The sequence below is a fragment of the Oncorhynchus kisutch genome, linkage group LG13, assembly GCF_002021735.2.
Source record: "Oncorhynchus kisutch isolate 150728-3 linkage group LG13, Okis_V2, whole genome shotgun sequence".
NCBI classification, from domain to species: domain Eukaryota; kingdom Metazoa; phylum Chordata; class Actinopteri; order Salmoniformes; family Salmonidae; genus Oncorhynchus; species Oncorhynchus kisutch.
In genome coordinates, this window is record NC_034186.2 from 48,259,582 (window position 1) to 48,272,728 (window position 13,147).

The window sequence follows — 13,147 nt, forward strand, 5'->3', positions numbered from 1 at the left end:
ATACGGAGCAATGTCGCTGAACCTAGAATATGAGCATGGTTTCGCCGCGAAGTTGAGGAGTGGAACGCACTGATTTCCAGTTCTCTCTCTAGCTCTGTCTGTGATGAAAATAACAAATCTACCCGGGCAACGATACATCTATCTATACGCTGGCCTTTCCACGTCTTTTTTGACCAGGGTCTTGAAAGTGTAGTTAGCGAACTGTAAGGAACTTTCGGGCTGGATGGCAAAGACTGTCACGCCGGCCCCTCCTTCGCGTAAGGTTGGACTCGGTCTATCTGTGATGTAGTGGGATGTGAAGTTCGGTCCTATCCTTGCTGCTTTGTTTACTCCACACTGACACCGCTGCCTCGCGCCAATCAGGGGCTCATGGACTCTGACATCACACAGTTAGCTCCAATCGCGTGCGGAGATAGGCAACATCACTTCTAACCGGTTTTCCACACGCTGTCTAAATCACAGCTGTTTATACAGTTTATGATGGACTTAATAAAAGCAGTGGGATAACAAGGAAATAAACGAAGGTGAATGTTAAAATAAAACGAGCTTAGACACAGAGGAGCGGAAGACAAATAGCCTACACAATGAGGTACAGTATGATAATAGTAACGAGTTACTTAGGGTTTTTATAAGGAACAGGTAGCCGATAAATTACGGGGAAACTTTGCGTGCAAACGTGCCATTTTACTGAAACCTAATGCCATGTTCGTTTTATGCTTGGATGTATGAATTCTAAAATATTGTCTATATCCATCCGATGCAATTGTGACAAAACCATACATTTGACCCAAATGTTCCTTGTTTTAGGCTAATATCCCAAAACATATTGCATTAAAAAAAATATTTGCATTTTAAAAAGTAGCAAAGTTATAATATGCTATATTGCTAAAGGCGAAATGTATTTGCGTTTTTTAAATAGGCTACCAAGCGTTCTCAATTACTTGTATAAATGATCTAATTTCTCCCCTTAATATTTACAGAAATCAATACAGGACTGGAAATATCAATTCATGTAGACCTACACTCTAAACTCTAATTGTGCTGGGGACAATAAAGGCCACTCTAAAATGTGCCGTTTTGTTACACAACACAATGCCACAGTTGTCTCAAGTTTTGAAGGAGTGTGCAATTGGCATGCTGACTGCAGGAATGTCCACCAAAACTGTTGCCAGATAATTGAATGTTAATTTCTCTACCATAAGCCGCCTCCAATTTAATTTGAGAGAATATGGCAGTACATCCAACTGGACTAAATACCGCAGTAACCATGCCAGCCCAGGACCTCCACATCCGGCTTCTTCACCTGCGGGATGTCTTGAGACTAGCCACCCGGACAGATGATGAAACTGAGTATTTCTGTCTGTAATTAAGCCCCTTTGTGGGGGAAAACTAATTCTGATTGACTGGACCTGGGCCTGGCTCCCCAATGGGTGGGCCTATGTTCTCCCAGGTCCACCCATGGCTGCACCCCTGCCCAGGGCATCAATCTATGGATTGATGCCCTAATCCATAGATTAGGGCATCATTTATTTATTTCAATTGACTGATTTCCTTATATGAACTGTAACTCAGTAAAATCTTGAAATTGTTGCATGTTGCTTTTATATTTTTGTTCAGTATATAAATAGCTCTCTAAAATATGCAATGATGAGGAAAACTGATTATGCACTACCCAATTTCAAAATTTCAAAATTGCATTCTACTGTTACAACTTGCAAGAGTAAGTTGATGTGACTTCTCATTTAGTTACTGAAATACTTACTTTTCATTGAATTAGTTCCAGTGGCATGTATTCATGAATGCCAAGGGGAGCCAGACCCCCCCCACACACATTTTTAAATAAATAAATAAACATACAAAATAATTGATCTTTTAATTAATATTTTACAGCGCCCATTTGTCTCTGTATGTGTAGCCCATCTATACTGTCTGGTTAAAAAGAGAATGACATTGTTGCCGCCCATAGCACTGAATGCGAGGGAAGCCAGTGAGCACTTGGCCTCCCTTGATACAAAAAGTGTAAAATAATAACCAATCAGCGTTGAGCTAAACTGAGTGATCTCAGCTGTGAATGGTCCTGGCGCACCAAAAAAAAGTGTCAAGGGAAGCCCGTTTGAATTTGGCTTCACACCAATCACATTTCATTAGAAGCCAAATGTCATTGAAAGAAAACTTGAATTGTTGCATCTCGTTGTGTCATTGTCCTCCGATGGCTAGATAGCTAGCTAAAATCATCCCTTTTCTAAATTAGCCATGGATGGAAATAGGGATTTGGACTTGTGGACTTGTGGGTTTACTTAATTCTCCGTACTGGCCAATGATTATAACGGCTATTCTGATCCAACCATAAATTCATACATTGTGCACCTGGCTTGAGAGTATGGAAATTCAACATGTAGCTAGATGTAGTAACGTTAGGCTAATGTTAACTAGCTGGCCTGGTTCATCATTGCCCATGAAAGGAAGTTAGGCTAGTGAGCAAGGATTTTAGTCAGGTAGGACAACAAAAACTAAAAGCGTATCTGACAGAGTCATAGACCTGTTTAGGCAACATGAAAGAGGAGGATGGCATTGGCGTTTCTCTACAAGTAGGGTGAGTCAACTATGTTTTTTCTACTTGCGCGCATGCATGCACACACACGGAAATAAGTACAATGGAAAGCATTGTACATCATATTTAGCTTACATTGATTGGATTATATCGTTTTTTGGTACATTTTAGTTGTCAATGTATTAGACTAAGCATAGGTGATTAGATTATGTTGAGAAAAAAAGAAGGAACCCACACACTGCTCTTGATAGTATCACTGCTCTTTCATAAGCTTTACATATCAGCCTCACGGCCTTTGTCAGAGCGTTATGTTATGTAACTGTTTGTTACATGCAATATGTTTTGTGGACTTCACAGGACAGATGATGCTCTCCGGTTTTGTGATGAAACAAAAGTTTGTTTGAATTTACTTTGCCACTGTGTCTTCTTATTGCCTCGGCTTTAGGCCTATATATCACGGTGCCAAGGCGTATGAACTAACCGGTTATAGAGCAACACAAACAACACAATTATCACAACACATAGGTTGTAATATGGCTTTTTTCCCCTGGCTTGGCTTCCCCAGTGATTTTACCCACACACGGCTACTGCTGAGTTCAACTTACTAGAAGGATGACTTGCGGTTTAAAGTGTAGGCATAACGAGGAGAGGCAACATTAGCGACATGGACCATTGAATTAAAACCACAAAAGGAAAATCAGGATTTGTGTGTGTTAAAATAGGCAAATAAGACATTAGGGTATTTTCACACGCATATGTATGCACACACAAACACACACACACACATTTTTATTTTAAGGTTTGGCTCTGCGGAAACCAACATAATTCAGTCTTATTGAAAAATTATGCACAGCGGTCCTAGAACCAAATATTACATATCAAAGGTCAACTCGAGACACACTGTATCTGAGAGGTCCTAAGGCACGCTGTGCACGCACGTACGCACGTACTTACACACACGCACTTACACACACGCACTTACACACAACTGCTTGGAGTAACCCTGGATTTTAAACTGTCATGGTCAAAACAGGTTGATGCTACAGTAGCTAAGATGGGGAGAAGTCTCAACATAATAAAATGCTGCACTGCCTTTTTAACAACACTCACTATCAACAAGGCAGTTCCTACAGGCTCTAGTTCTGTTGCACCTGGACTACTGTTCAGTCATGTGGTCAGGTGCCACAAAGAGGGACATTGGAAAATTACAATTGGCTCAGAACAGGACAGCATGGCTGGCACTTAAATATACAGTGCCTTGCGAAAGTATTCGGCCCCCTTGAACTTTGCGACCTTTTTCCACATTTCAGGCTTCAAACATAAAGATATAAAACTGTCTTTTTTTTGTGAAGAATCAACAACAAGTGGGACACAATCATGAAGTGGAACGACATTTATTGGATATTTCAAACTTTTATAACAAATCAAAAACTGAAAAATTGGGCGTGCAAAATTATTCAGCCCCTTTACTTTCAGTGCAGCAAAACTCTCTCCAGAAGTTCAGTGAGGATCTCTGAATGATCCAATGTTGACCTAAATGACTAATGATGATAAATACAATCCACCGGTGTGTAATCAAGTCTCCGTATAAATGCACCTGCACTGTGATAGTCTCAGAGGTCCGTTAAAAGCGCAGAGAGCATCATGAAGAACAAGGAACACACCAGGCAGGTCCGAGATACTGTTGTGAAGAAGTTTAAAGCCGGATTTGGATACAAAAAGTTTTCCCAAGCTTTAAACTTACCAAGGAGCACTGTGCAAGTGTTAATATTGAAATGGAAGGAGTATCAGACCACTGCAAATCTACCAAGACCTGGCCGTCCCTCTAAACTTTCAGCTCATACAAGGAGAAGACTGATCAGAGATGCAGCCAAGAGGCCCATGATCACTCTGGATGAACTGCAGAGATCTACAGCTGAGGTGGGAGACTCTGTCCATAGGACAACAATCAGTCGTATATTGCACAAATCTGGCCTTTATGGAAGAGTGGCAAGAAGAAAGCCATTTCTTAAAGATATCCATAAAATGTGTCGTTTAAAGCCACCTGGGAGACACACCAAACATGTGGGAGAAGGTGCTCTGGTCAGATGAAACCAAAATTGAACTTTTTGGCAACAATGCAAAACGTTATGTTTGGCGTAAAAGCAACACAGCTCATCACCCTGAACACATCATCCCCACTGTCAAACATGGTGGTGGCAGCATCATGGTTTGGGCCTGCTTTTCTTCAGCAGGGACAGGGAAGATGGTTCAAATTGATGGGAAGATGGATGGAGCCAAATACAGGACCATTCTGGAAGAAAACCTGATGGAGTCTGCAAAAGACCTGAAACTGGGACGGAGATTTGTCTTCCAACAAGACAATGATCCAAAACATAAAGCAAAATCTACAATGGAATGGTTCAAAAACAAACATATCCAGGTGTTAGAATGGCCAAGTCAAAGTCCAGACCTGAATCCAATCGAGAATCTGTGGAAAGAACTGAAAACTGCTGTTCACAAATGCTCTCCATCCAACCTCACTGAGCTCAAGCTGTTTTGCAAGGAGGAATGGGAAAACATTTCAGTCTCTCGATGTGCAAAACTGATAGAGACATACCCCAAGCGACTTACAGCTGTTATCGCAGCAAAAGGTGGCGCTACAAAGTATTAACTTAAGGGGGCTGAATAATTTTGCACCCCCAATTTTTCAGTTTTTGATTTGTTAAAAAAGTTTGAAATATCCAATAAATGTCGTTCCACTTCATGATTGTGTCCCACTTATTGTTGATTCTTCACAAAAAAATACAGTTTTATATCTTTATGTTTGAATCCTGAAATGTGGCAAAAGGTCGCAAAGTTCAAGGGGGCCGAATACTTTCGCAAGGCACTGTACATGGAGCGCTAACGTTAATAATATGCATGTTAATCTCTCATGGCTCAAAGTGGAGGAGAGATTGACTTCATCACTGCTTGTTTTTGTAAGAAGTGTTGACATGCTGAATGCACCAAGGTGTCTGTTTAAACTACTAGCACAAGGCTCGGACACCCATGCATCTCCCACAAGACATGCCACCAGAGGTCTCTTCACAATCCTAAAGTCCAGAACAGACTATGGGAGATGCACAGTACTACATAGAGCCATGGGTACATGGAACTCTATTTCAAATTAAATAAAATTGGTCCCATACACATGGTTAGCAGATGTTATTGCGAGTGTAGCGAAATGCTTGTGCTTCTAGTTCCGACAGTGCAGTAATATCTAACAAGTAATCTAACAATTCCACAACAACTACCTAATACAAAAAAAATTAAGTAAAGAGATGGAATAAGAACATGTACACTACCGTTCAAAAGTTTGGGGTCACATAGAAATGTCCTTGTTTTGAAAGAAAAGTGCATTTTTTGTCTATTAAAATAACATACAAATGATCAGAAATACAGTGTAGACATTGTTAATGTTGTAAATGACTATTGTAGCTGGAAACAGCAGATTTTTAATGGAATATCTACATAGAGAGACCCATTATCAGCAACCATCACTCCTGTGTTCCATTGGCACACTGTGTTAGCTAATCCAAGTTTATCATTTTAAAAGGATAATTGGTCATTAGAAAACCCTTTTGCAATTATGTTAGAACAGCTGAAAACTGTTGTCCTGATTAAAGAAGCAATACAACTGGCTTTCTTTAGACGAGTTGAGTATCTGGAGCATCAGCATTTGTGGGTTCGATTACAGGCTCAAAATGGCTAGAAACAAAGAAACTCTTCTGAAACTCATCAGTCTATTCTTGTTCTGAGAAATGAAGGCTATTCTATGCGAGAAATTGCCAAGTAACTGAAGATCTTGTACAAAGCTGTGTACTACTCCCTTCACAGAACAGCGCGAACTGGCTCTAACCAGAATATAAAGAGGAGTGGGAGGCCCCGGTGCACAACTGAGCAAGAGGACGTTAGAGTGTCTAAAAGGCCAGCATCCCGGAGTTGCCTCTCTACTGTTGACGTTGAGACTGGTGTTTTGTGGGTACTATTTAATGAAGCTGCCAGTTGAGGACTTGTGAGGCATTCAGCTACAATAGTCATTTACAACTTAAAAATGTCTGCACTGTATTTCTGATCAATTTGATGTTATTTTAATGGACAAAAAAGTGCTTTTCTTTCAAAAACAAGGACATTTCTGTGACCACAAACTTTTGAACGGTAGAATACATGTAAATATATGGACGAGTGACGACTGAGTGGCACAGGCAAGATGCAATAGATGTTATAAAAATACAGTATATACATATGGGATGAGTAATGCAAGATATGTAAACATTATTAAAGTGGCATAATTAAAGTGACTAGTGATCTATTTATTAAAGTGCCCAATGATTTCAAGTTTGTATGTAGGCAGCAGCCTCTCTGTGCTAGGGATAGCTGTTTAACAGTCTGATGGCCTTTGAGATAGAAGCTATTTTTCAGTATCTCGTTCCCAGCTTTTATGCACCTGTACTGACCTCACCTTCTGGATGGTAGCGGGGTGAACAGCAGTGGCGTAGGTGGTTGTTGCCCTTGATGATCTTCTTGGCCTTCCTGGGACAACGGGTGCTGCAGGTGTCCTGGAGGACAGGTAGTTTGCTCCCGGTGATGCATTGTGCAGACCGCTCCACCCTCTGGAGAGTCCTGCAGTTGTGGGCGGTGCAGTTTCCTTGGTGATACAGCCTGACAGGATGCTCTCAATTGTGCATCTGTAAAAGTTTGTGAGTGTTTAAGGTGACAAGCCAAATGACTTCAGCCTCCTTAGGTTGAAGAGACGCTGTTGCGGCTTCTTCACCACACTGTCTGTGTGGGTGGACCATTTCAGTTTGTCTGTGACATGTACGCTGCAGAACTTAAAAGGAGATGATTCTGGACTTCAGGAAACAGCAGATGGAGCACCCCCCTATCCACATCGACGGGACAGCCGTGGAGAAGGTGGAATGTTTTGTTTTGTTGACATTGAGTGAGAGGTTGTTTTCCTGACACCACACTCTGAGTGCCGTCACCTCCTCCCTACAGGCTGTCTCGTCGTTGTTGGTGACCAAGCGTACTACTGTTGTGTCGTCGGCAAATTTGATGATTGAGTTGGAGGTGTACATGGCCACGCAGTCATGGGTGAACAGGGAGTACAGGAAGGAGCTGAGCACGCACCCTTGTGGGGCCCTAGTGTTGAAGATCAGCGAAGTGGAGATGTAGTTTCCTACCTTCACCACCTGGGGGCGGCCCGTCGGGAACTCCAGGACCCAATTGCACAGGGCGGGGTTGAGACCCAGGGCCTCAAGCTTAATGATGAGCTTGGAGGGCAGTATGGTGTTGAATGCTGAACTGTAGTCAATGAACAGCATTCGTACATAGGTATTCCTCTTGTCCAGATGGGATAGGGCAGTGTGATGGCGATTGCATTGTCTGTGGACCTATTGGTGCGGTATGCAAATTGAAGTGGGTCTAGGGTGGCAGGTAAGGTGGAGGTGGTATGATCCTTGACTAGTCTCTCAAAGCACTTCATGATGACAGAAGTGAGTGCTACGGGGCGATAGTCATTTAGGGCCTTGTATGCATCCTGGAAGTTAGAGTTGCAGTGATCCAGTGTATTGCCAGCACGAGTGCTACAATCAATATGCTGATAGAATTTAGGCAGCCTTGTTCTCAAATTAGCTTGGTATCATGGTAAGATTTAAAATACACCTTATGGAACAGCGGGGACTGTGAAGAGACACATACACAGGCACAGACACATATACACCTGATAAGACACGTACTCTACACATGGATGTTGTATTGTAAATATGTGATAGTGGAGTAGTGGCCTAAGGGAACACACTAAATGTATTGGGTAAAGTGTTATGAAATGTAATGTAATATTTTAAATTGTAAATAACTGTCTTGACCTCAGGTGATTGTTATGTGTACCGGGTGGGTGAAAGGTAATTTGTGAAACACACACACAGACACACACAGACACACACACACACACACACACACACACACACACACACACACACACACACACACACACACACACACACACACACACACACACACACACACACTGATTTCATTATACCCTATCCATTAGACATAATCTTTTAATTAAAATGTAATTCTCTTTTCTTACATAAACTACAAATTAATAATTATTTTCAAACTATCAAATAGGCAATACTACTAATAATTGTTGCAATTGTGGTGTTTTATCATTCTAAATAACATGAATTTTGTTGAATTTCTCATGCATATTGTTCATGCGGTGTAAAGGGGTTACTATGAATTTGACAGTAGCTTACAGGAAGCTTGATGGCAAGCAACATTCTGTATTCCATATTACAGTACACCTACTGTAATATAAATACGGTATCAAAGCAAGTACTGTGTAATGACACAGTACAATACCATAACATTGACTGGATTATACTTTTAAAAAGAAATGTTACCGTAATCGAAATGAATTAATGAATAGATGAATTTCATAGTATTTTACTGTAATTACAAAGGATTGGTGCAAGCAGGTTGGCTTCTAGGTAAAGTGTTCACACATTACAGTATGTTAATGTATATTTGATGTTTTATATCACTTGCACTTCTAGAGGCCTTTAACAAAGGCTTCCAAGCTGGCAGCATCTACATGGTAAAATAGACCACAAGGACATGGCAAACTGCTCAACCGTTTAAGGTTCAAGTCTTGCTGCCACTCCAATCTGTCCCCTATACAAATTGATGGGGCACTATAACCAAATTGGTAAATTGGTATGTTAATGAGCCAGAAACAACAATACCATGCACCGCTAGTGGTCAAAAGGTTTTTGGCACTGCAAAGATACAGATTGGTGCTGTATTATGTGGGGTGGATTACAGTACTATTCGAAATACAGCAATTATTTCCACCGCCCACAACATTTTCCCACATTGCACCATTAATTTACAATAAGCTGTAGTAAAACGTTTCAGAGTATTTTACAGTTGATAATACCACAAATTACCATATAATTTAAAGTCTTGATAATTTCTGAGCATAAGGCTACTCTGCAATTATTTAATCTAGAGAATTAACATTTAAACCGAACACTTGTACGTCTACAAGCACATCAAAATGTCAGAGCAAAGTTGTAAAACACAATAGCCTCATATAACACTTTGACTGTAAAGTGTTGGGCAACTCGTTTCAGTCAGATTGCTGGAATGCGTTTGCCTGTTATGTTTACGATTAGAATGCACCAATTATTTACTTTTAAAATCTACTAAACTTTGAATACTAATCAATGTTGAAAAGCTCATCATCTTCTCTGATATTTTCCTGAAACAAATGCAAGCTGTAGCCTATCGATGATGATTCCCCGACTTGTTGCAATCGAGACCACACGTTGAAGCTACCTCATTTGCAACATCTGCTAAATTCAGTTCCTGAAATTGACATTCCTTACCTTTAACACAAATGACTATTTTATGCATATCAAAACGTGGCATTACATTGTGTGAACATTTGCATTGTGTTTTTGTAGCAAAAAAGAACAGTACATTGTATATAAGCCTAAGAGGGAAAATGTCATGGCTGTTATTCAAAAACGCAATTCAAAATGGACAATCAAAAGGTTAATTGAGAAAATAAGCAAGTTAACACTGTATTCATGGAAACATCAAAAGTCTAATAAAAAAGTCTAATAAAGAAATGAGGTATAGAGGGGCCTCTTGAAACATGGTACAACACATTAGTCCCTACTCACCTGCACCAGTCAGGTCCTCTGTAGAGTTGCACTGGTCGCTCTCACTCTCAGGGCTGGAAGAAGACATGCTAGAGTCCCAATCCACAGCTCCAGAGAGTAAACATCTAACTCCTAACAACAGTGATCGACACTCGTAACCTTTTTCATTCTGTGAGAATTCATTGGGACAATCAGAGCAATGAAGAGGGCTGAGACTTTAGGGGTTAAAAAGATTTTAAAAAGTTAGTGTCCACTTGCTCTGAAGTCAAGTGAACTCGCCCTGGTGAACCTCTCTCCCTTTTTCTCGCTCCCTCTCCCTCTCCCTCCCTCCCTCCCCACTTTCAAACATCCCCCTTGTACGCACACACAAATAGCCTGCCTCCCCCACCCCCCATCCAATCCATGTAGTGACCTGCGTTAAACTAGAGCGGCATCCTATCTCTGAAGCACTAATCAACAGTATTCAAACTGCTGGGCTGGGATTGGTCCTGGGGTGGTCAGGTGGTTGATAAGGGCTGGTTATAAAGTGACACAGATATGGGGTCACTGGCAGATCTTTGCTGGAATGATTAACGAGAGAGAGAGAGAGAGAGAGAGAGAGAGAGAGAGAGAGAGAGAGAGAGAGAGAGAGAGAGAGAGAGAGAGAGAGAGAGAGAGAGAGAGAGAGAGAAAAAAAAAAACGTTGAACTAAGAACTAATTCCCCCCCCCACATTAGTTTTACATCTGTGTTCAGAAGTTTGGCTCTTTTACACTAAAATCACCCTTCCTTATCATGCCTAGTCTCCTTATCATGCCTAGTCTTTTTATTCGCTGAAGAGATGAATGTGTCAAATTGTACTCAACTTGTATTTATATCGGCTCTTTCATGAATGTGGCATGAGTTGTCTCTAAATGAAAGATGAAATACAACTCACACCTACTAAACCATGCCTCCAGTTTTCTGATTTAACCCACTGGGTCAAATCTTAATAACCCAGCATCAACAGCTCTTTTTAAAGAAAACCACCCTACTAAGTGACCCAACACCTGCAACAAAGCAGTTGGATCAACCAAACAACCAATTTTATAAAGTGTGGTCATAACTCAACAGCACACACCACTAGTTAAAATCTGTGCTTTGATTACAACTATACACAGGGCAGGGATGGGCAAAAATGACAAATTATAATTACAAAACACAATGACAAAATGCAATAAAGATCAAAATATCAAATAATCTACAAAATACTTGAATTTTGAAATGTATTTTTATAAAAATCAGTAACGGTTACAGAAACGTTTTATTTGCTATGACTGTGATATGTTGTTGTTTATCTACTTTAGTTGAATGCACTTACTGTAAGTTACTTTGGATAAGAGTGTCTGCTAAATAACCAAAATGTAAAATGTATATGTGAAAATGAACATACCAAAATGATCTGCAAAGCACACTAGGTATTATTATAATACTTTTTTTTCCCCGGGTCAGAGCTCATTAGAATAATACTCAGCATGCTTTGCAATTGTTAATGTTTCCATATACATTTGTATTTGGTTCATTTAGCAGACGCTCTTATCAATGCAGGGTGATACCAATGCAGGCTGAAAGAGGGACACTAAATGGTAAACTGCCATAGAAAATGCTATAGAAAAGTATTTTGTGTTTTGAATATACAAATGACAGCTCTCTAAAGTATTTTGAAACAAAATACATTGGAGTGTAGTGGGCTGGTCCATCTTTAGGCCAGTGGGACTCTTAAGAAATGTTATAATGATTTTTTGTGCAGAATTATCATCATTTGGCTATTGGTCTGCTGTCCCATTTCACACCGACCCAACATAGTTTAGTGGACTGGCCCATTTTGCCCTGGTGGGCTGGTGTGTCAGGTCATCAGTCTGTCACAAGAGACTATATGGGATGACATGAAATATGGAATATAAACTGAAATGAAATGAAATATAGACTGGCTGAAGTGCCAAATATATGTTTTTCTAAGAATATTTTAACCCACTTAACCTCAACATTTTCCACAATTTTCACCATCATTGTAAAGCCCTAGTTATGTTCTTTCTTTGACAAAGTCATTTCTGGAGATGTTTATTTATTTCATGTGATTAGTGATACATTTTAAGGTCAACCCTGTTACATGAACTGAACTCTCATTTTAATATGAAACTCTTCCTTTTGAAGTAAGTTCTTCAAAATAAATATTGAACATATAATAGTCAAATCATAGTGTAAAAGCAGGTGAGCTGGTTTTGACTCTTTTTGGCCATTTTCTGGGGTTTTGTGGTTGAAAACTGTGCACGTTGAGCATAACTCTTCAACCCTGTTACCCATAGATAGATAAGCTAGAAATGTTCTAACAATTAAAAAAATTTTAGGGGAACTTGCATTCAATTGCCCCACCTTGTTACTATCATCAAGCTTCCATTCCCTCTGTCACAAGGGGATTTATGGCTGATTTAAGATGAAAACCTCAACCCTCTTACAGTCAACCCTGTTAATTAAATGGCACTTTATTGGCACTTACTTTGAATTCGCAGAGGTCTTGCTTGAAGTCGAGGCGGTGATTTTAAGCATGAAGGACTGAAAACACAGATGGACTTTTCAGAAGGGGTGGGGCTAGTGTGCGAGCTTTGGCATAGACTTTGACGGGGGGTAGAGACTTATCTGCTGTTCCCGTCAACAGCTTCACCCCCAGCATCAAACCAAGTAGCTAGCTAGGCAATGCAACATTTGTCTCTGGGCTCTGAAATTATTCCAGATTCAAATGAAAGAAGGGGATGAAAAACCCAAACTTTCTCTTGGGACACATTACTTTCCTATCTGGCAGGGGGCAACACGTGTTTATACCAAATCCTGAAGCAGGTTCCATTGACCTTCCCGATCTGATAAGGAACTCATTATAATGACCT

The 13,147-nt window shown here is 40.4% G+C and overlaps 1 protein-coding gene across 1 annotated transcript in view; it reads right to left on the reverse strand.

Moving 5' to 3' along the window:
* Positions 1-10,570, reverse strand: part of nr5a2 (nuclear receptor subfamily 5, group A, member 2) — a 99,462-nt gene extending 88,892 nt beyond the window's left edge. Inside the window, exon 1 of the mRNA XM_020498456.2 lies at positions 10,270-10,570. Coding sequence (XP_020354045.1) covers positions 10,270-10,336 — 67 coding nt within the window. The 5' untranslated portion in view covers positions 10,337-10,570. The remainder of the gene's footprint in view (positions 1-10,269) is intronic.
* Between the last annotated feature and the right edge of the window lie 2,577 nt (positions 10,571-13,147).